Below are 21,575 nucleotides of genomic sequence, written 5' to 3' on the forward strand. Positions count from 1 at the left end.
TCCGATTCCGAAAGATATTTCGGGAGATGTTTGTATTTTTAAAGATACAGCTGCTCGGATAATGGTGGTAAATGAATTTCCTAATATTCGAGTAGTTCTCAATTATCGTCTATTTCAGCCCAGATGTACGATTAATGGAAAAGAATTTTCGAAACTTTAAGTACCATGCATTGAAGCATTTCTGCCTAAAAAATATCAGTAAGAGACGTTTTGTTTAGTTGTATTCACATATCATCTCGAAGCAATATTTGAATTTTGATTCGATAGCGTGAGCATTAGCTCAGATGTTACCTTTCACGTCAAATTTCCGCTTCACACCAGTAAGAGCGAGAAAATATAGGGCGAAATAATGTCATATATAAATGTAATGATATTTTAATTCTAATTTCAATTTAATTAATTTCCAAGATTTTATCTTAATTCAGCCCATAGTAACTTCATTCTAAAATATTCTCTTATTTCGTGATCCAATTCCACTCTCGGTTTAATTAATCCCTTTGTAAAAATAATGCGCCATCAGTACTACTATTAAATGAAAGTGATACTTTTACCCTTCAAAAGGTGTCAAAGGTCACAGGTGTATTGAATTGGCGCCTGGCCAGAAATCCAATGTTATATAAGGCCAGTGATCATCTGTTTGGCTCTTTTTTCCCTTTTCTTACTTCTGCTTTGGGTCACGCTGCGTTTTCTTGTATATAATCCTGCCTGCCACTCGGAATAGAATAAAACGAAATTAAAAATACCAAGTCTCTTCACTGCTTCGAACCTGCATTCTACTTCAATCAAAATATGCTACATATATATATATATATATATATATATATATATATATATATATATATATATATATATATATATATATATATAGGGGAAATCACTTTCCATTAAAAATGAAGTAGCTTACAAAAAGGAATTAGGTTTTTAAAAAAATATATATAGCTGTGTATAGCGAAAGCACACACACAGACAAACCAACACACACACACAAACAAGCGCACACACACACATATATAGAAGACGTAATGTTTTACAAAAAAAAAAAAAAAAAAATGGCATAAAGAAAGGAATTAGGGTTTTTTTTATGCATGTAAAATTTTATATTAATAAATTTGTTTTAATGACGGTTTGTTTGTTTTCATTTCTCTACTAGAGAATTGAGGAAACATTTTTATTACTTTTTGAAATTAAATTCTAATTAAAAGCTTATCCAGATAAATTCCTACCTGACAATTTACAAAATTTGGATATTTAGCAAAATGAATTAATTTTTTTCATGCGACTTATATTTATTGGAGATATATTTATCGATCTAATGTTCAAAGTTTTTTTTTATATTTCGATTGGCATTTGATATGTCTATTCATTTCTAAAAAGAGTTGATAGCTCATTTCGTGCAATAGCTGCTTACTTGGATTTTCATCTAAATCTACTCAGATTGATTGAAGTATTGATTTGAAAATGCTTAATTTGTTGTTAACGAAATCACATACAGTTGTGGTTTTTTTCCCACGCATTAAAGAAACACCCCAATTGATGTATTGGAACAGATGTTCTATACTTTATTACAGAACGAAGTAATAACTATCAAAATGCATTACATAGACCAACCAAAAATTAACTAGAGAACATTGTAACTCCATCATATTTATTTTTTATGTAAGTTCAACTAGCTTTAATTTTGATAAAATACTCGTGGCAGTACAATACTAAGGATTTTATTGTAATATGCTTTATACAAGATATTCTGAAAATGATTTGGCTATGAACAAATAAAGAGACAATTTCATCTTAATTATATAAAAATTTAAATAGAAAATAATATCAGATAGAAATAGAAGAAGAAAATAATAATAATTCGGGAATAGAATATTTTAGATTATAATGGATAAAAAAATATAAATATATTAATAGAAAAGAAAGATAAAAGGAATACCCCATAAAAACAACAAAGACAAACCATCCACTCTAAAAACATAAACTCTACTAATATAAAGTGAGTTTTAACTAAGACAGAATTTGATCTGAAATAATTTCTCAGAGCCTCACTAATGCGTATCATAAAAAAAAAGTATTTTCCTAGCCGTTGTTTTGAAATGAAGCGCAATAGCTATTTTCAGAAATTCTTATTTATGTAATGAAAGTGCAAAACTATGTCTGGGTTAGTATCATTCAGCTATCAAATACAGACTTAGGTCATTGATAATGAGGTTGGAATGCGATTTACTACTTATAAATATCCAAATTGCTCTCCTGAAAATGTAACTTATTTATTTCGAATCATATTAAAGATTTGGTATACAAAAAGAAACCAAAGATTTTATTCCGTTATCAAAATTTGTAAGTGGATCATTTTCAAGGATAAAGAAGGAAAACTTGAATCTAAAATATGTGTCCGTGAACTTAAATAAATTCTTGGGATATACGAAAGCCTATTTTTTTCATTTAATATGAGTAAGAACAATAATAATTTTTTTACAAAGTATGAAAAATAAAACAACATGAAACTGAATAATTAGGAATATTTTTAACAAATAATACAAATCATCAAACGATTTAATTTTAATATGCACGTCAGCTGAATCAAAATTAATATGTTGCCAACTAGGGAAGAGAAATACTTCTTCGGATTATAAATAGAAAAAAGTTAAAGCTCGTCAGTAAATAAATGATGCAATTTCTAAGGTCCAAATAATATGTGACAACTTTTTTTTATTAAGTTATTCTGTTGTGTTAACTCTAAAGGTCCTGGTTTGAAAAAATTATCCATTAACTTAATAAATAATAAAAACATTAACATTAAAAATAATAAATTCTTCTATAAAAAAGTTTTTAACACTATTTGGAACAGCTCGAAAGTCACTTCAGATCTAAACTGAATGCTTTTTTAATTCTCATTGTATTTAAACAATAAATTTATCTCTGTAAAACGAAGCAAAAAAATATCTAAGTATCAGAAGAAATAATCGCATATTATTTATATTTCGTGTTGTATTCCATAACCTTACTTATTACAAAAATTGCTGTTGCATTTATTTAAAAAAATATTTTTGTTGCAAAAATTTCCATATCGCATTATTAGAAATGCTGTATTTAACATGGATATCAGTCAAGATTCTGTATTTTTTAAAATATATCTTAATATTTTTGATTGAATTTCGATAAAATAGATAATTTCCAATGAATTAATTGAAAGCACCAGATCAGGCTGCACATTTCTCGAAAACTAACTTCATTTTCAGAATTTTGAAAATTTATAGAATTTTTTTTTCTCTGTTTGGAAAATAAGTAGGGTGAAAATGTATATTCGATTAAGCTTATATGGTGTCAGAATTATTTTCATTTATGTTGAGAAAATGATTCCTGTTCGGTAGATTTTTTTATTATCAAGGATATAGTGTATATAACAGGTTAGAATTCCATTATTTTTTATATTAAGTTCCATTCTTTCTAACACATTCAATAAATGGGGAAATTGTTAGCAGTGATAAGACATTTTTGTCAGCCAAATTTTATTGTAAAAAATGCATTATTATCAAAAAAAGAAAGGATGAAAATTATATTTCTTATTTTGTGCCTTTTATACAGTTTATTGTTTCTTTTGATGCACAAATGAATTCTTATCAAACTTGATATGAAATATAAAAAAAGAGTTTTTATAAAATTTATTTGCAAGAAATAAGGACATTATACTCTGTTACTGAAATTAATTAAATTAAAAGAAAAGAAAAGAAAAAATAATTAATAAATGAAAGCGCATGAAGCTCAAGTATAATTTTGTTGGAAGCTTTACAGAAATGGCTTTGGATCGAAAAAGTGTAAAATAAGGGGTAAAAAAGGGATAAAAAGTGTATTTATAATTTCAGTGGCAGCGACAAATTAGAATTTTCTTTGATTTACAAATAAAATGCTTATGCATGCTAGAAACTAAATTAAAACTTATTCTATTTAAGCACTCTTAATCTTAATTTTGTTTTGAAATAAAATAATACTTAATATTAGAAGTTGCTTCCAAAATGCAGAATTACTCAACACATATCAAAGGCATAAATAATTATATATTTTTTCTATATTTGAGTCTGAAATTTCTCCTAAGGTGTATAAATTTCAAAGAATTTTAATTTTGGAATATACATAATACATTAAAAAAGAAATATAATCAATTCCATATTGTTCTTAAAACATTTTTATATAAGTAAATTAAAAACCACATATATTTTTTTCGTTAAAAATTATTAAAATTTTATTTGTCAAAAAGTAATACATCATATTTACAAAAAACAAATATTGTGCAGATATATTATTGCAGAAGATATGTATTTCGTTTAAATTTTCGTATTACTTCACCACCTTGGAAGCTCTCAAAATTTCATTTATGCCTTATATTATTTAATTCATTGAATTCTAACTCTAAATAACGAGATAAAGGGGACTTCTATTAAATAAATCAAAATAATTAAAGTTTTCAAGGTTAACTCTGATCTCAAATAAAAAAAATGCATTTGAAAAAAATTTCAACCCATTAATTACTTTCTAATTATTATAAAGAATGTCTTTCAGTATTTAAATACTCTTAAAGTAAGAATTTCCGCCTATATTATTGCTTGATACGAATTCATTAATTTTTTTGTGCCATAACATACTTGTTTTTTCGTTTCCAATATATTTTACTTTTGTTTCAGCTTCAGAAGCATCTTTGCCACCTGCATCGAGGGAAAAGCCTCCAGTATCGGCGCAGACGGGCCCCTCACAAGTCCTGTCTGGTAAGTTTGAAAGTTCCATATTCAGACTCATTTTTGTAAGGATGCGCAATTTAGTAAATAGGATTATCTAATTTTATTTTTAAAGTTAATTTACACTATGAAATCTATCTTTGCAAAAGACTATTTATTTAACGCCATCATTCTATATTTTATGTGTCTTGACACTTAATAATATCGATTTCAAAGAAATGGAATGTTATACAAAAGTCAATCTAGATGAAAGTATAAATGTTTGTTTCGGATTGTTGATATAATGTTAGAACTGCGCATATCTGAAAGATTTTATAAAAAATTTTTTATACGCACTTGTTTTTGTAACTCATTTTTTGACGTTTTTTACCAAAAAATAAAAATAGTAGAGTGGACTTCCAAGTTGAACAGAAGAAAATAAAGTTAATAAATAAAGCAAGTCATTCTGTAAGAAGCTGCTGATTAAGTTTACCCCTTTGTAATGCGCAATATTTTGGAATGCAAAAAGCGGGTTTTTTTCCCCTTTTAGAATAACATTCATCTTAAATAAATTAATGAAGACAGTTTTATTTGGAAGAAAAAAGGTAGACTACATTACTATTAATTATTTAATTACTATTCAGGAATTTCCATTAGGATTAAAATTTCTGTCACATACAGGTTTCGAATAAAAATTATAAAGGAATACATGTAATATTTACAAATGTATGCTTTGAATGTTATCAATACATCTTTCAGATATTTAAAAAAAATGAAAATATTTGTTGGCTTCATCTGAGTAATAATTATATTCTTTTAAAACAATTCGTAATGCTGATTTTTATAGATCAAAAAGCACCTTGTGTTTGTTTTTTTTCACTTAGAAAATAAACAATCAATATATTGAAAAAATACTTTTAAGGAAATATATTTCTTTTCTCCCCGGTTTTGAAAGGAGATCTTCACTCGAAATCAGGAAAAGATATTTTGCTTCCTTGCCGTTGAAATAAATTAAATATTCATGAAATATTTTAAAAACTGTTCAGTATGATAAAGTATTTTAAATTTTTTATTAATTTTTTTTTTTTTTTGTTTTTTCTAAAAGTAAATGTTTATTCAATTTTCTGTTCTCAAATAAAAAAAAAAGAGTAACTATTAAAAAAAATGAATAACTTTTGTTTTATATTCTTAATGAGGCCTTTGTCTTTCCAAATGTAAACCAGCAATCATGATCATAACATTGCTGTGCACAAAGTCACTTGAAAAGATAATTCCAGATTCCTGCTGGTAAAAGATGAGGATAAACAGATTCTTTTATCCATATTCTTTTTTTTTCTATTTTATTTCTTGAAAAACGAACAAATCAAAGAGGTCCTGTTTTTTAATCAATTATGCCGTACTAAATAAACAATTGTATGCGGAATTAGGAGATTATCTGAAACAGATTAGTTCCATTTATAGACTTCAGACGACTCGCTAATTCATAAAGCCTGCGCAACAAAAGCCTTCTTCCGACCTCTATACAAACTAGTTTCCAGTCCGTGTGCTTGTTGATCAGTTGTACTAACAGAAAGAAACAGCAACAACTAAAAAAAGATATCACCCATTATACCGGAATAATACCAAATTAAGCATAATACGCGCAAACGAAGCTTATCAAGTAAATGACAACATCGTTTCCCACGTTGTTGCTCATTTGATCACGGAAACGGGCTACAACATGCAAATCTTTCGCCTTCCAACTCACGTCCCACTTTCCCACAGTGGGGGATCTCACTCTAAAAAGTGTGCCCTGTCATCAGTGTGTAGGAAATGATATCATTACAATGCCTGTTGTGGACACGGGAGGAGCCCAATTTGAAAAGGATGATCCAATGCTAGCACGTGCCTCGGCCCTCGCAAAACGTGAACGCGTTCCGGAACGTGACCCATTTGAATCGGGTGGAGTGGTCACGCTAATGGTTGCAGCAACAAGCTCGCTGGTGGCAAAATGTGCGATGATGAACAGATTTGCTTGTATTGATGCGACAAAGCTCGTTTCTTTTTGGCAGAAGTTCGATTATATAAAATAAATTGAATCGAAGGCTACGAAGTAAAGTGTGAGCTGTGTTTAAAATTATTTGAAACTTTTTTTATTGATTATTTTTTGTTACGAAATTTACATAATTTTCTGAAAACGTGAGGCACCTGAAAACATTCTAAAGTCTGCAAATAGCATTTTATTAAAAAAGAAAATGTCAAATATATTTAGTTTTTCATTCCTTTAGGTATTCATTTTATATAACAATATCGGTTTTTGAAAACTGTTTTATATGCTTCTAAACTTTTGCATGCATTTTGGATAGAATTTGTTGAAAAGTAAGTTTAACATTTTCGCCCCTTCTCCCACTTCAAATTTAAAAATTTACCAGCCTTTTAAGATTACATTTATTAATATTAGTGTCAAATAAGATAATGCCATAAACAAAATAATGAACAGAATTTATAATATATATATATATAGATAACGCTGATATAAATTAAATGACTATTACCCAAAGAAAAAGTTATAGTGTATAAGTGATACTTTGAGCCAAAATTTGACTAAAAATTATATCTACCCCTGTGAAGCTGTCCAGGCAAATACTGACCGAACAGTCACCACTAATGGAAACAAGCGATTACATTAGATTGAGTTGTGGCGTCCCTATCAAGTCATCACCACCACTGCGCTCTATTACCTGCTGCTCCCAGCCGGCTAATTGAAAAGGGGGGAGGGAGAATGTTCCCCGCTAGATGCTATCATCTGCTACCTCCTACCATAGCCACCCCCTTTTCCCCTCCTCGACAGTGAAAAGATAGAACAAACCACTTTGTAGTGCGCATAAATCCCCCCACTATCATGCCCAAAAGATTCTTCAATGAGAATGAATTGCTATCTGCCATAATCGGCCCGAGTGTGGGGAGGGGGTGCGGCTGATAATGAAGATGATAAGGTGGTTTAACTGTAAAACATGTTTGGGATCGTCGGTGCCGCAAAGTTTGATAAGGTCCAAAATTAAGTATTGAATCGTTAAGGTAGAATGCTTCATCGATTGTGCCTTGTTTCGCAATTTCGTTTCGCATAAAGTGGTGAAGGAGGTCTGGTTCCTTAGAAAATTCGTTCTCTGCGAAATTCAATTTGGATTTATCTTTTGTAAAATTAGGTGGGAGTGTTGTGGCCAATTTCCTGAAGGTGTGTGAGAAAGTGATAAAGGGCGCATTATTTCACTTCAAATCAACGGAAAGGGATTGTTAGGAGGGATTCACTTTGTTCAGAGGATATTGAGAGGTTTTGGAGTATTGACACTTTTCTAATACTAAAGTAGTTGAATTGGATTAATATTTGGAGTTGTTTTCTGAAAGATATTTTAAGAGACTTTGCTTGAGAGATTCGTGGGGAATTTTGAGCAACTTTAAGTGTACGAGGAATAGAAACGTTTTATAAAATTGTACTAGAATATGGTTTTAAACTTATTTCGTTATTGCTGGAATATTCTGTTAGATTTTTAAAATTAAGCAATAAACAAAGATGGTTTTAATTAAATTAATTAATTTAACTAATTAAGTTATTATTGTTTAAAGTTATTTAATTATTTTTTAGTGTTAATTTTAATATTTCTACTACAAGAACCATTAAATGATTTTACATCGCATTCTCAGAGGAAATAGTAATATTGTTAGTTTCTTACCTAGCTATTTGCATGAACTATGCAAAAATGAATAATGGTGACGGGATTTACTTTGTATTTTCCCATCACTGAATCTTCTTGCAATAATCATATTGAAAAAATATTTCATTACATATAACATATCGCATATTTGATAACATAATTACATGAGTCGAAAATATTTCCTTTAAGAATTCTTTTTCTTTTTGTATACGAATGTTAGTGTCTAAATTTTATAATAATTGGCATGCATTTCCTCTATTTCTATTTGGATATTAAATGGTTATAATATTACACACATGTACACATATTCTCACTTTTTAGTTATAGAGATCATCTAAGAGATAAATTATGTAGAAAATGTGTGTACTGGCTCTCTACTGGTTAGACTTTATCTATAATGACTTTATTAAATAGTGCAAGTACAATTTGGGGATGGATAATATACACATCATTTCAATTTTATTTTATTAAAAATTATGAGAGATTTTGACGTTATCCCTCAATAATTTACAAAAATATGAATCCACAAAATGCGTTTTCAGCAGATTTTGAAATTAAGAATCTCTTTTTTTAATTATACTAATTTAATTATTAATTTTTTTTTCCAATTTTGAAAAAAACATTTTTAATAATAGTTTTCATTGTTACAGTGAAATTCAAATTATTTTCATTGTTTCACGAAATATTTAAATCGGTAATTTTTTTCACTTTTTAAAACTAATGAAAATGGATTCTGTTTACTGCGCAATTAACATACTGAATATGAAAATAAATTACAGCACTAAAAATGGTATTATGTAATTAGAAGTTAGATTACTTAGATATTTTTGATGCTGTGGGATGCCATTTATGGGTAAATATACAGTTGCATTTTAATGTGTCCCCTTTGAGACTCAAGAATTTTGATAAAATTAATCCATTTATAACAATAGCCCGTTTGGGTAATACATACTGTATTTTTATCATCTCAAGAGAATAGCAAAAGAATACACCTATAAAGAATTGCAAAATGCTCATGGTTTTTCAGAATTTCATTAAAAAGAAGTAATGATATTTTCAATTACCTTGCAGTATCGCATCCACTAATTTTAGGTAAACTTTCAACATCTGTTAAGAATTTAATTCTTGTCTTTACCATTAAATCGGTTCCTTTTTTTTTTTTTCTGTTTTGCTTTTTCAATTCAATCGCAGCAACAGCGGCTTAAGTCTATTCAACATATTTCAAACCCGGTCGGTTACCTAGCTGATTAATTTAACCAACTCAATCCAGATCACTCTAGTTCAGACAATAAATAAATAAATAAAAGGATTCTCAGATTTACAAACGAGCAAGGAATTCCACGTAATGTCTTTTATTAACGTTGATTAAAAAAATATTAGTCAATTTCTTCTTCAAAACTAATTACATTAAACAATATATTGATCCCACTAAAGGAATATGTAGTGGTTGGATTTTGAAGAGTTAGGAAATAAACGTTAATAGATGGCGCTAGACCACTAGCGCGAGTATAATTAAAAGAGTGATGTCATTCGAATGTTTGCTCTTGGAGAAGAAGGAATTACTGAGCAGAGTAACTCGAACGAATCTGCAATAAATTTGTTGTTAAGTTTTCTATTTGCCTATTTCTTCAAAGCACTCACGAACCAGCCACGACAGAATATTTTTGAATTCATATGAATATATCGGTTCGGAACCAACGGTTTTTGATAACACAAAGCGAATAATAACATTTATCGCGATCATACTGAGCTATATCCATTGTAATAAGTTTCTTTATTGCGATATATAGTATTGTATCTTATATTTTCTATTAACTTCTAAATTAAGTATTGTGTAGCAAGCGGATTTTTTTTCTTTCTTTAAGACTTATTAATAAATTAAAATCCTACTTTGAATTATTTGATAATATTAGGTATTGCGGAAAAATTAGATAAATGACTTAAAAATAGTTTTTTTAAAGATAAAATAAAATTGTCAAAAAGATATATTTAAAATTATTTATTTCATGATAACGAAGCGTTTCTTTTCAAATTCTATGCATTTGTTTGTGTACGCATATAGCTAATAACAGCAAATTCTAATGTGACAAAAGTATAAATTATATTAGAGGGAATCCGCCTATTCATCTGCATATTATTTTTTTAACACAATTAAAAGGATGTGTGCCATTAAAAAGTCGAGATATTTCCGACGAACAACTGAATGACGTGTTTCCGCATAGGTAATACAGTTTCGAAATATGCTCCTCTCATTATAAGAAATCTGTATTTCAATATATATTTCATCCCATGGAAACGTCCTGGGTAAACAATCAAGCTTCACTGCAAACAGGAAGTTCCAGAAAATTTGATGACTTGTTGGTTTCAGACTTCGACAGTGATTGTGTCAAGATTTGAAAGAAGTTATTTATTTTTAAAAGCCGTCATCGTTCTTATTGTTCTAAACACAAAGCTGACAGCGAGTCTTGTTTACGTACTTTTAAGCAGTTTTTTTTTTTCTATGTATCCTTCCTGGGTTAAGAAAAAAAACAGTCTTGCTTATTTTATCAGAATTAAAACTGTCTTCAGTTCTTTGTGAAGCTCGAACAAATCAGAAGAGAGAATGAAGGGAGGGGGGATATCTCTATCGTGTAGCAAGGACCTAAAAAAAGGGCGGGAAATTTTTTTAACAAGGGATTAATGAAAAAATAAAAGAGCAAAGAAAAAAAATACAAGTTTGGCAAAACCAACAAACATTATCGAGTTTATGATGGGTAAAAAAGAAAGAAAAAAAAAAAAAAAAAAAACACGCGCTTATAATAAAAGAAGGGAGCGAAAAACAGTAGAACGAAGAAAGAAAAAGGGGAAGAAAAAAAATCTAGAAAAACAGACTTTGTCAGACGATAAAATTTTTACCCGCTTGCAATACTTTGAAAACGCGCAAAAGGCAGACGATAACGCTCGTTAATACACGTCACAAAGGCAGACCACCCGATATTGAAGGTCGATGGAAAATAATTTATTTTTGCAATTTTTTTCTTTCTTTTTTCTTCGGAGGCATTGTGGAAGGTTGTGTCATTTTCTGCTCCCCGCTATTTCGTGTCACGATATATACGAGCACAAAACGCACTTCCGGAAGTTGAAGCGACCCCGCTCACTAGCCGAGAAGAACGCGTTTGGCGATGAAAAAGTTACAACATTTGGCTATTAATCGCTTTTATGTGCTCTTCGTATCAAGAGCATTTGTTTATTCAGTTTACAATTCGGAAATAATGATAATAAACAGTAATTTAAATTTTGTTTAAGTTAAGTTTTTTTAAGCTTAAAACTGTTATTTTGACTTTAAAGCAGGTGATTACATTGAAAAGTTGATCTTTTGCAAGAACATCAAATAACATCTTTTCAAATAACATTCTTAATTTCAAAACAGTCTTCAAAACTCTTTTGAATTTTATTTTTAAGTTCTTTCTTTGGAAAGTTTCGTTGATTTTTATATTTACATAATACGCGTTTTAATACTATTTAACATTTAAATGCCTTTCCTCATATTTTAAATTTTGGTAGAAAGTAAGGGTTTTTTTAAAGCCAAAAATGCATAAATTAAAATTTAATGCATAAATTTTGTTCGGATTTGGATTAATAGTTTCTGAATATATTCTGCAGTTACTGAATTAGAGAATATGCATTCTGTTTATTTAGAAATAGTCTATAGTTGTTTTAATCGTTCAGTATGCAAAAAAAAAAAAATTTAAAATTTTATATTACCTATTAGTTGAACTCTAATATTTAAATAGAAATACAGATTATTTTTGGTTCTAGGTAATATACTTCTTAAGATATTTGCAAGATTTGGAACAAATCATCCGATAAATTAAAAAAAAAAAAAATCTTTACATATTTTTACCCTAGAAATCATCATATTTTTTCGAACTTTCAAAACTCTTTCAAAAATTTAACCGCTACAGTTTAATTTCATAGATGTTTTTCAATCTATTTTATGTAAAAATTTAAAGATATAGCTACTTTATGGTTTTTTTCAAAAATCTCATTTCGAACGTACTCAGATAAATTAAGATGCTAATTTTATATTGCAAAAAACTTTGCTTAAGAAATGAGATGCTGTTTATTGAAAATAAATTGAAATTTTTTATTCCATTTCAAAGAATATATATGCTATTAACATGCATAGAAAAAAAATAGTCTTATAACAAATCGTTTCCTATTTGAATGACAGATTTAAATTTCAAATTCCGAGTAAACTGATTTTTTTTTTCTATCAGTAGAAATTGATCTTTCACTGAAATTTAATATTTACAATGTCAATTAGTAAAATAATAACGTTTATCCCTTTAAAATTTTTACTTAAATAAGCTTACCTTTTAAGATCTGCAACATGAAATAATTTCGTAAGACACCAAACGCTTTGAAGGTACAACAAATTTATCTTTAGAAAAGTGAATTTCTAAATATTTTATTAAGAAAAAATAAAATGAAAGGTTATTTTCATAAATATTTATAGAATATTTAAGAAGCAGTTTTCCATAAGATATAAATATTCATGGATATGTTTAATTCTTAGGTTTGTAGATTTTGAAAAATAAAACGCGTTCTTCGTAGATTATTGTAAACATAATCTTTATTACTATCTGTCTCTGCCGATCAATTGATTCGCCAATAGTAGTAGATAAAAATTGCAGGTTTTTTTAAAATTAATTTAATTTTATTTTAATGGAAAAGATTTTACAAAAATATAGCATTCAATTTATGCATCAAAAGCTTTTAAACTGAAATTAATAAAATAGTTATTTCGTTTATTTTCAAACGTTTTAATTTATGTCAAGTGTCTTTGAAATATACTCGTTATATTACTATATTTGCTAAAGCGAGATTATGTCCACTAAAAAAAAGGTCTAGAAATGTCGACAAAAAGCATTAAAAAGATTGAAAATATTATTTTAATATTTTCATACAACTAGTATACAAAAGCATTAAAATTTACTCTATGCCACAAACATAATATATGGGGACAAATCTAATATTCTAAAGTTTCATAGCTGAAAGAATAATTCCGCTTAACACTGGAAAAGCTAAATTTACACTCTAGTAAGGTTTTCTTTAAAAAAAAAAATGTGTTTATATGTTTTGAGTCATGTAAATGATATACAAATCTAAACTGAAATACTTGCAATGAACATTACCCTTCTGTTGATTCTCTGTATTTTCTCTATTTTCGAAGAATAGTATTCGCTTTTTATTCAATATCAACTCATGCATTTTCAATTGACAGAAACGAACAACTTTTACACTTCAGTTATCACTTACTGTTCGTATGAAATATCCAATGGTTCTGATTTTTTTTTTCTAAATAGATTTTCAATTCCTGAACTCTTTATAATCTTCTGTTGCTTATTTTGTGAAATAGATCTTTAATTTGCTATTTTACAAACAGCTATCGATTAGCGGAAAGAAATTAAGCATTCTCACCATTCGTATTATTTTATCTTTTTTCTTAACCCTTTCAAGACCGATTTCAGAAAATTCTTATTGGTTTAAATGCTTTTAAATGTCCCGTCGGTCTTGAAAGGGTTAAATAAAAAACATTTCAAGATTAAATATAAAAAGAACGTAGGTTTCAGTCATTTTCATGCATTTTTTTAGATTTGCTCCAAGAGATAGTTCTAATTTTCTAGTTCTTAGTTCTAAAATAATCGGATATCGTGGAATGCGGATTTTGCTAATATTTTTTCTTGTATTTGCTGCTACAAATCAGAGGTGGCGGTAGAGATTTTCCGACGGGGGGGGGGGGCAAGACAAATCCGACAGGGGGGCAAACACCATATCTCTAATTTGGCATCAAAATAACTCTTAATAATTAATTTTACATTTAATTAAAGAAAATCAAGTATTATTTAATTCATTTTTATTCAGATGCTGATCCTTTTTTTATTGTTAAAACTTTATAAAGGTATTTGTAAAAAAAAAATGTCTCTCACTTTTTTTTACTAACCATTAAAAAATTGTCAACATTTGAGTCTATTTTTTATGAGACTCTTGAGATTTAATTTCTCTGCGATCTAATTTTAGAAAAAAAATATAGTCATATTCTACTCTAGATTGTAGTATATAGATAGAAACACAGATTGTACCAGAATGACGTGTCATGCTAAATGTACAAATGCATACTCTTACTATTTTATATCAAAAGCTATATAAAATGAATGTTGAAACAAAAAGTTTTTCAAAAGTAACTGTTTTAGAAATACAGAATAATAAATAAAAAATATTTGATGTTTTCTTCAAAAACCGATTTTTCTGTTTAGTCCCCTACCTAAAATATTTGTTAAGTAAGAATTGCAACAACGAGCAAGAATTAAGATATGTTTCGAATCCGAGGAGAATAAGTGCGCGCACTCAATAAAAATGTACTATAGTTCGGACACGAACAATATAGAAAACAGAAAAGATACAATATTTTGTTTTTTAAGAAGGCCGGAGAAACATTTTGTAAATATATGTACAAACTTATTATTTTATGTAAGATATGAAAAATATTCTTATGAAAAATGGACTGCTTAAACGTTACATCCCCCTTGGATTTATTTTTCTATATATATTTAGGCTTAAAAAATCAATGCATTTTATTTGAAAAAAAATTAGATCTTAAACATGAATTTACCTATCTTCATTTTTATTTATGCACTTTCTGACTATTCTATGTACTATTAAGTACTTTCTTAATTCAAAGTAATTACAAGCTAATATTCCTACCAATAGGTGTGTTTTATCCCCTCAGTTGCATGCATAAGCTTTTTTGAACTCCTTCATATACAATGGCGAGTTTAACTCGCGTATGGAATTATTTAATTTTTAATTTTAAATCTGCAATTAAATGTAAGTATTAAGTAATTTAAAAAGCTAAAATCACTTGAAAACGCATCATTACCTCAAATGCCCTTATATTTTTCTGAGGATTAAGATAACAATAATTGTCCCAAATAAGATCTGCCATCTAATTAGGAAATTAAGTAAATGCGTATATCAAGGGATTGACGTGTTATTTATGAATATTCTAAGAATAACTATTTCAATCATCTTTTTATCAAACAATCTTTATTCAAAGTCTATTAAATGTTTTGGAGTGTCTGAAATTATATACTTTTTGCCGATAATATTAATTAAAAGAAAAGTATATATAAATGATACGTTCTCCGATTACATAGTCATAATATTGAATGCAGAGTCTTAAGCATTTAGGTAATAATTTATTTTTAAAAAATTAGGATAAATTGGATAAACTTTTGTAGTGTAGCTAAAAAGCTGCCATACCAAAAATATTTTTTTTTTCGTCAACTGCAGTCGGTAATATTTCTTTAGTGTAATAATTGTAGCATGATAAATTAGATTGCAAAAGAAAACAGATATTTTATTGTTAAATGGATTTAATTTACAATTATACAATTTACTTACTCCAGTGTATATGTATGTTATGTGTATAATGAATTCACATAATTTGGTTACAGCAAAATAACTCTTCTTAGCATGCATACTCACAAGAGTGTCAAAAGAAAACAGTGTTGTTGTTGTTTTTTAATTTAGTTTAACCATTAACTAGATTTTAGTCAGGCAATTCTCATAGTGAAATGAATAAAATAAATTTATCAATTCGTTACCGAGGAAGTAGTAATTATATGAATAAGATGATGATTAATTTTAGAACTTGAATTTGAATGATGAATTATGGAAAACAACTCTATCGTTCTATTCATGAATAATATAAAAGCTTCAATTTCTCTAATAATTCCACTGGCAGGTAATCGAAGTGCCCGATGAAAACAATTTTTTTTTTCATAATCTATGACAAAATCTTAGCCGAAGGATAAAGATTAGTCGGAAAAAATGTGACGTCGTATTCATTTGCCAGATTATTGACTATTCAGCTAAATATAGTATAAATTATATGCTGAATGAACATTATGACATTTAAATAATATGACTGTGAATTTGGACTCGTCGACATCCCCTCGCATTGAATTCTCAGAACCGATCAAAATTTTTTGACAAAATACGACATGTCTTATGTTTTATACACATGTCATCTTGTCGGTTCTATTGCCAAAAGTAATGCAAATTAAAGGCTTGATGAACGACATTTTAATCAAATGTCTGAAAAATCTGCAGATTTAACATCTTCGGCACTCACAGCATTGAGTTTATTCGACAGACCAAAAATTACCAACAAAATGAGAATATCACCTTGTCAATATCTTATTCACTTGTTACCTTGTCGGTTACATTACCAAAAGTAGTACAAATTCTAAGCTTAATGACAGACATTTGAATCAGATGTCTTAAAATCTGCGAATGTAACGTCTTCGACATCCATTGCATTCAGTTCTTAGTTTGGTCAATCAAAAATTGTCTGCAAAATACGGCATATTATTGACCTACCCCACTTGATTTTGCCAAATATAACCAAAACACTTTAACCATTACTTGGATATTTCAACTGTTTACATTATATTAACTTTAAGGTGGATTTTAAATAAGCATATTCGATAATGATCAACTCTCAACAACCATTATGAAACGGTGAACACTTTTGCCGACGAAACTCTGAATTTCTCGCCGACGGGGGGGGGGCAAAAGGCTGCCGACAGGGGGGCAATTGCCCCCCTGCTATCGCCGCCTCTGCTACAAATTAAGAAAGCGGTTTCTTTTTTATTGTAAAAATATATTCACACTCTTTTTCAGGTTATGGGCTATACAATTAACAATTAGATTTGAACAATTAAATGTATAACTAGCTGTTTTTAGATTGTAAAACAAATCAAATCAAAAGCATAGCCCCTTTCCTTAAAATAACGCTATAAAACGCGTAATTCCCTCCCTCAAATGCTCTAATTTCTTCTTAATTCTTACTAAATAGTAGACTGTTTCCCAATATCCAGTAAATTGAATTAATCTGGTTAAGTCATACATTTCTCCCAATAGATTCTTATCTTATCTAATGCATTTTGTTATGTTTAAATATAGCATAAAATATAAAATTTAATTATTCTAAACAATTTTGTCGAAAAAATTAAACTTATTACATCACATCTATCATTAAACAACCAAATTTTACTTATATATTTCAACAAGAGTTTGCTTCGAAAATGCGCAGCTTGATATAAAAAGCAATATTATTTATCAGTATTCAGTCTCAATTAATAAAACTATCTGAACATTTTTTCCTAGATACTAAGCCACTTAATTATGTTTTCAGACTGCGCTTGTCGCCAGTCACTGCAACCCTTCTAACAAAAGACGCCGTGATGGAAAAAAAAAAAAAAAAAATCGTGTACTAAAATTTATAGCAGTATCAGCATACTGAGTAACGCGAGTGAACTTAAAACAAAAGAGAGACCACCGTTGTCATAGACAGCTTATAAAAAAAATACACGTGATGAACGATTACAAGGTCTCCACCGTTTGTGTGAGAGGGCGCTGTGAACTTTCATTGTAATTAACTCAGTGTCAGAATTTTTCCCAATATTCTCTATGCTGCCCGCATAAAAACAAACCAAGCAGGCAGCGAAGCCACATTTTCTTTTTATTGGCAATGTTTTTTTATTATTATTTCTGATCCTTTTCGCAAAAGCTTTAATTTAAAAATTCCCACCGAGTTGCTAGAATTAAAAAGCAAGTAAAAAATTCCTGACATCTTTTGTTCGGTTATCTCATTTTGCTTTTAGGTTCTGAAAACCGAAGGTTGTCGACAGCCGCCAGGGGGCAGCACGTTTTCAAAAATGTCGTCTGACAGAGGAAGTGGAAAAGGATTACGAGTGGGGGGGGGGACAGAAAATGAAAGTTGGGGGTGAAAAAAAAAAAGAATCTCCGATATTCGAACCAACGAATGATATAAATTTTATTATTAATAATAACAAAAAAAAATATTTCGAAGATTCCAAAAGCCATACACAACCGAAATAAAATATTCGATAAAACCTCGTAGTTTTTAAAAGTATATTTCGAACTCGAAAGCCCCGATGCACGTTAATCTATTTTGATAACAATATGGATTTTTAAATTTCGAAAGTTATTCTAGGAGAATCGATGTGTTTTTTTCCCCCTCTCGAATACAAAAATAATCATAAAGTTTCGCGTTCTTCAATCGTTTCAAAAATAAATTACGTATTTCCGGTGGAGTTTTGATTTATTACAAGATCGATTTCAAGCATAAAAAATAGAACTTTTTGGTTCACTTAATCACTTCAGTGGAAAGTGCGAATATACTTCGGAACACTAATATTTCAACATATCGTACTGGTTACTTTTTTTTTTTTTTTAAAGTCAGGATCAGAAATTTTTATTTTTAGAATTGTAAATGAATTCAATTATTGTTAAAAAGCGAAATTTATAAAAATATCGTCTGGCCAAAATTTATGCAAAAGAACATAAAAATACCATAGTAATAGCTAATGGATCTTGAACTAATGACTAATAGCTTAAAATACAATCTGTCACATATTTATTTGAAATATCTCGCGATATTTTTTATTGAAGTAAATTAATTTGTAATGATTCTTTTACACAATATACTTTCTTTTCACTTTGATTCTTTCATTTACCTAAAAATTTGGAAATCTAGCAACTTATTTTTTAATTTTATCTATCTCACATTAGGAAAGGTAAATTATAACGACATTGCATGAAAAGTTTTATTATGACAGTCATCTCGGTACAATCAAATCATAATAGAGTAAAATCCAGCTAAGCAGCATTTTTATATCCTTTTATTCAGAGTTATTATTTGTGAAATATTTATTTACTTTTGCTTACGCATAGACGATAAGACGACAAAGCGTTAAATAATAATAAATAATATTTAATGATTCTATTAAATTTTTTTCATCTTTTTTTATTATACTTACGATTTTACGTTTCCCTCATTTCTCTCTGTTGAAAAAATTGTCAAATTTAACAGTGTACAATTATTGTAAAAAAAGAACATACAATATGCTTCCGCCAATATTTCAGTCAATTTTATAAACATATACTTTTTATATCGTTATCATTGGATCGTTGAGGACACATCACAATTCGTTCGAGGGATTCTCGTTAAAATTCATATTTACGCAATTGGATTTTCACCATATCAAAATGTTGGAAAATGCATAGTCAGAAAAGTTTAGAATTTAATTTTAACTCAATTAAAATTTTTATTTTTTATTTACTGACTGTTTAAAGTATAGTAATGTTGTGAACGTTTGCATTGCATCCTATGAGGATTTTAAAAATTCAAATAACAAATAACTCCGCTAGTTTAGAGCAAAAAAAAAATTGGTAGCATAGAATTTAATTTTTATTCTTGTACTAGCCGCCTTTGGCGACCAGCCGGTTCGCCAATCTTAATGTTCGTTAAAATTTTAATAATTAAATATTTTATGCAATTTCTACTTTAATAGCTTCTTCATCAAAATATTTTAAAACTTCAAATTTTGATTACCATATAATTCATTCATAATATTATAAAGGCCTTCAGTCATAACGTAATATGTATCTCTCTCATTTTCTGTTAGCACAGGTAGAATTTATGCTTTAAATTAAAGTGGAAAGAATTTATCTTCAATTAATATAACAATATTTTTTACTGAAACAAAGCATTTTTTTATAATCTGATTACTGAAAATAGAGTCACTCAGCGTTTAAACTTTATGGGCACTAAAGAATATCTTTTTTAATTTATGTAATATCTCAAGAGTTGGTCAACAAAATTTTCTTAGATTCATTATGAGCAGATCGATTAATTAACAATGTTTAAATTTAAATGCATCAAACACTAAGAAAATAAAACGAATCGTTTAAAATAAACGGTTGAAAACAGGTTTTAAAAAAACTACTTAAAAAACGATGTACTTAAAACTATAAGCATATACAAAAAATATATAACTAACATAAATACAATTTACTTACAAAAGCATGCAACTAACCCAAAAATAATTTAAATCATCCATTGATAACGTTGTCATGGCAACAATCAGAACAGAATGCGCATGCGTGAATTTTCTTCGCCGGTTACGTAACGCAAATACGTGATTTTTTCTACGCCAGTTGGGGTAACGCTATGCGGATTAGAAATTTTTAATTTCCTTTATTCTGTTTTATTTTAATTCAAAAGTACTTCAGAATGAATCTGAAAGATTGATTCATTAACAATGTTTAATTTTAAATGCATCAAACATTAAGAAAATAAACAGAACCGATTGAAATAATCAGCCGAAAAATTTTAACCCTAGCCTCATTACTGTTGGGAGAAAAAAAAAACTGAAGCCTTTCTCGTTTGGCGCTGGGGATAATAGAAGATTTTTTTGGCGGGAAAGTTAGTTTTTAATTAATAATTAAAATTCTAATTAAAAATTCGAAAAAAGAAACCCCAGGTGCACATTCCCAACCTCCAAGGTATACATGTATCAAATTTGGTAGCTGTATGTCAAACGGTCTGGCCTGTAGAGCGCCAACACACACACACACACACATTGAGCTTTATTATAAGTATAGATAACCAGGAAGGGGAAAAAAACTTAAAAAGTGGATTAACATCAGCAGATGAATCATGTAAAAAAATATTTGGTTGTAGAATTTAATTCACAATCGCTATTTTCAGGTTCTTTATCTGGAGGCAAGACTAGTTAAGAAAAGCTTATTTTGAATTAAATTTCTCTCTAACTAATTTTTTTATTTTGGATTTTGTTAAATTATTCAATTTCTTTTATGTATAATTTTTGTTATTGGAAAAATTGAAGTGGAAAAAGTTTTCTAATAGTAAACGGGGCAAAACATTCAACTTTGAAACGAAACAATTTTTGTATTGAAAGTTTTTGATAGCTACAAATGCTTAAACGTTAGAGGGTGAAAATGATCTTCAAACTGTTGTGTTTATGATGAAAAATGATGTTCAAATAACTGCTCAAATGTATTTGGGAAGTTATTAGAAGATGCAGTGTTCCGGCACTCAGTTTCATCCTCAAACTCTATTCTCATCAGAGTAGAAGAGAAAATGGCGAAATTTTCTTTTCCTTATATCCCTAATAAAATGAATCTGCATTTGTCTTCTAGATTACAAAAAGTTTTTTTTAATTCCTTTCGTTCATCGTTTTTTTAAACTATCCTTTTTATGCTTCAATCTCAAAAGCTGTAATTCAATCGGTTCCAT

The 21,575-nt window shown here is 28.6% G+C and overlaps 1 protein-coding gene across 1 annotated transcript in view; it reads left to right on the forward strand.

The window, feature by feature from the left end:
• Window positions 1-61: 61 nt before the first annotated feature.
• The window catches only part of LOC129966433 (transcriptional regulator ERG homolog), a 159,992-nt gene continuing 138,478 nt past the window's right edge, over window positions 62-21,575 (forward strand). Inside the window, exons 1-2 of the mRNA XM_056080857.1 lie at window positions 62-125; window positions 4,680-4,760. Coding sequence (XP_055936832.1) covers window positions 62-125; window positions 4,680-4,760 — 145 coding nt within the window. The remainder of the gene's footprint in view (window positions 126-4,679; window positions 4,761-21,575) is intronic.

Source organism: Argiope bruennichi, chromosome 4 (genome assembly GCF_947563725.1).
Source record: "Argiope bruennichi chromosome 4, qqArgBrue1.1, whole genome shotgun sequence".
In the NCBI taxonomy this organism is placed as follows: Eukaryota; Metazoa; Arthropoda; class Arachnida; order Araneae; family Araneidae; genus Argiope; species Argiope bruennichi.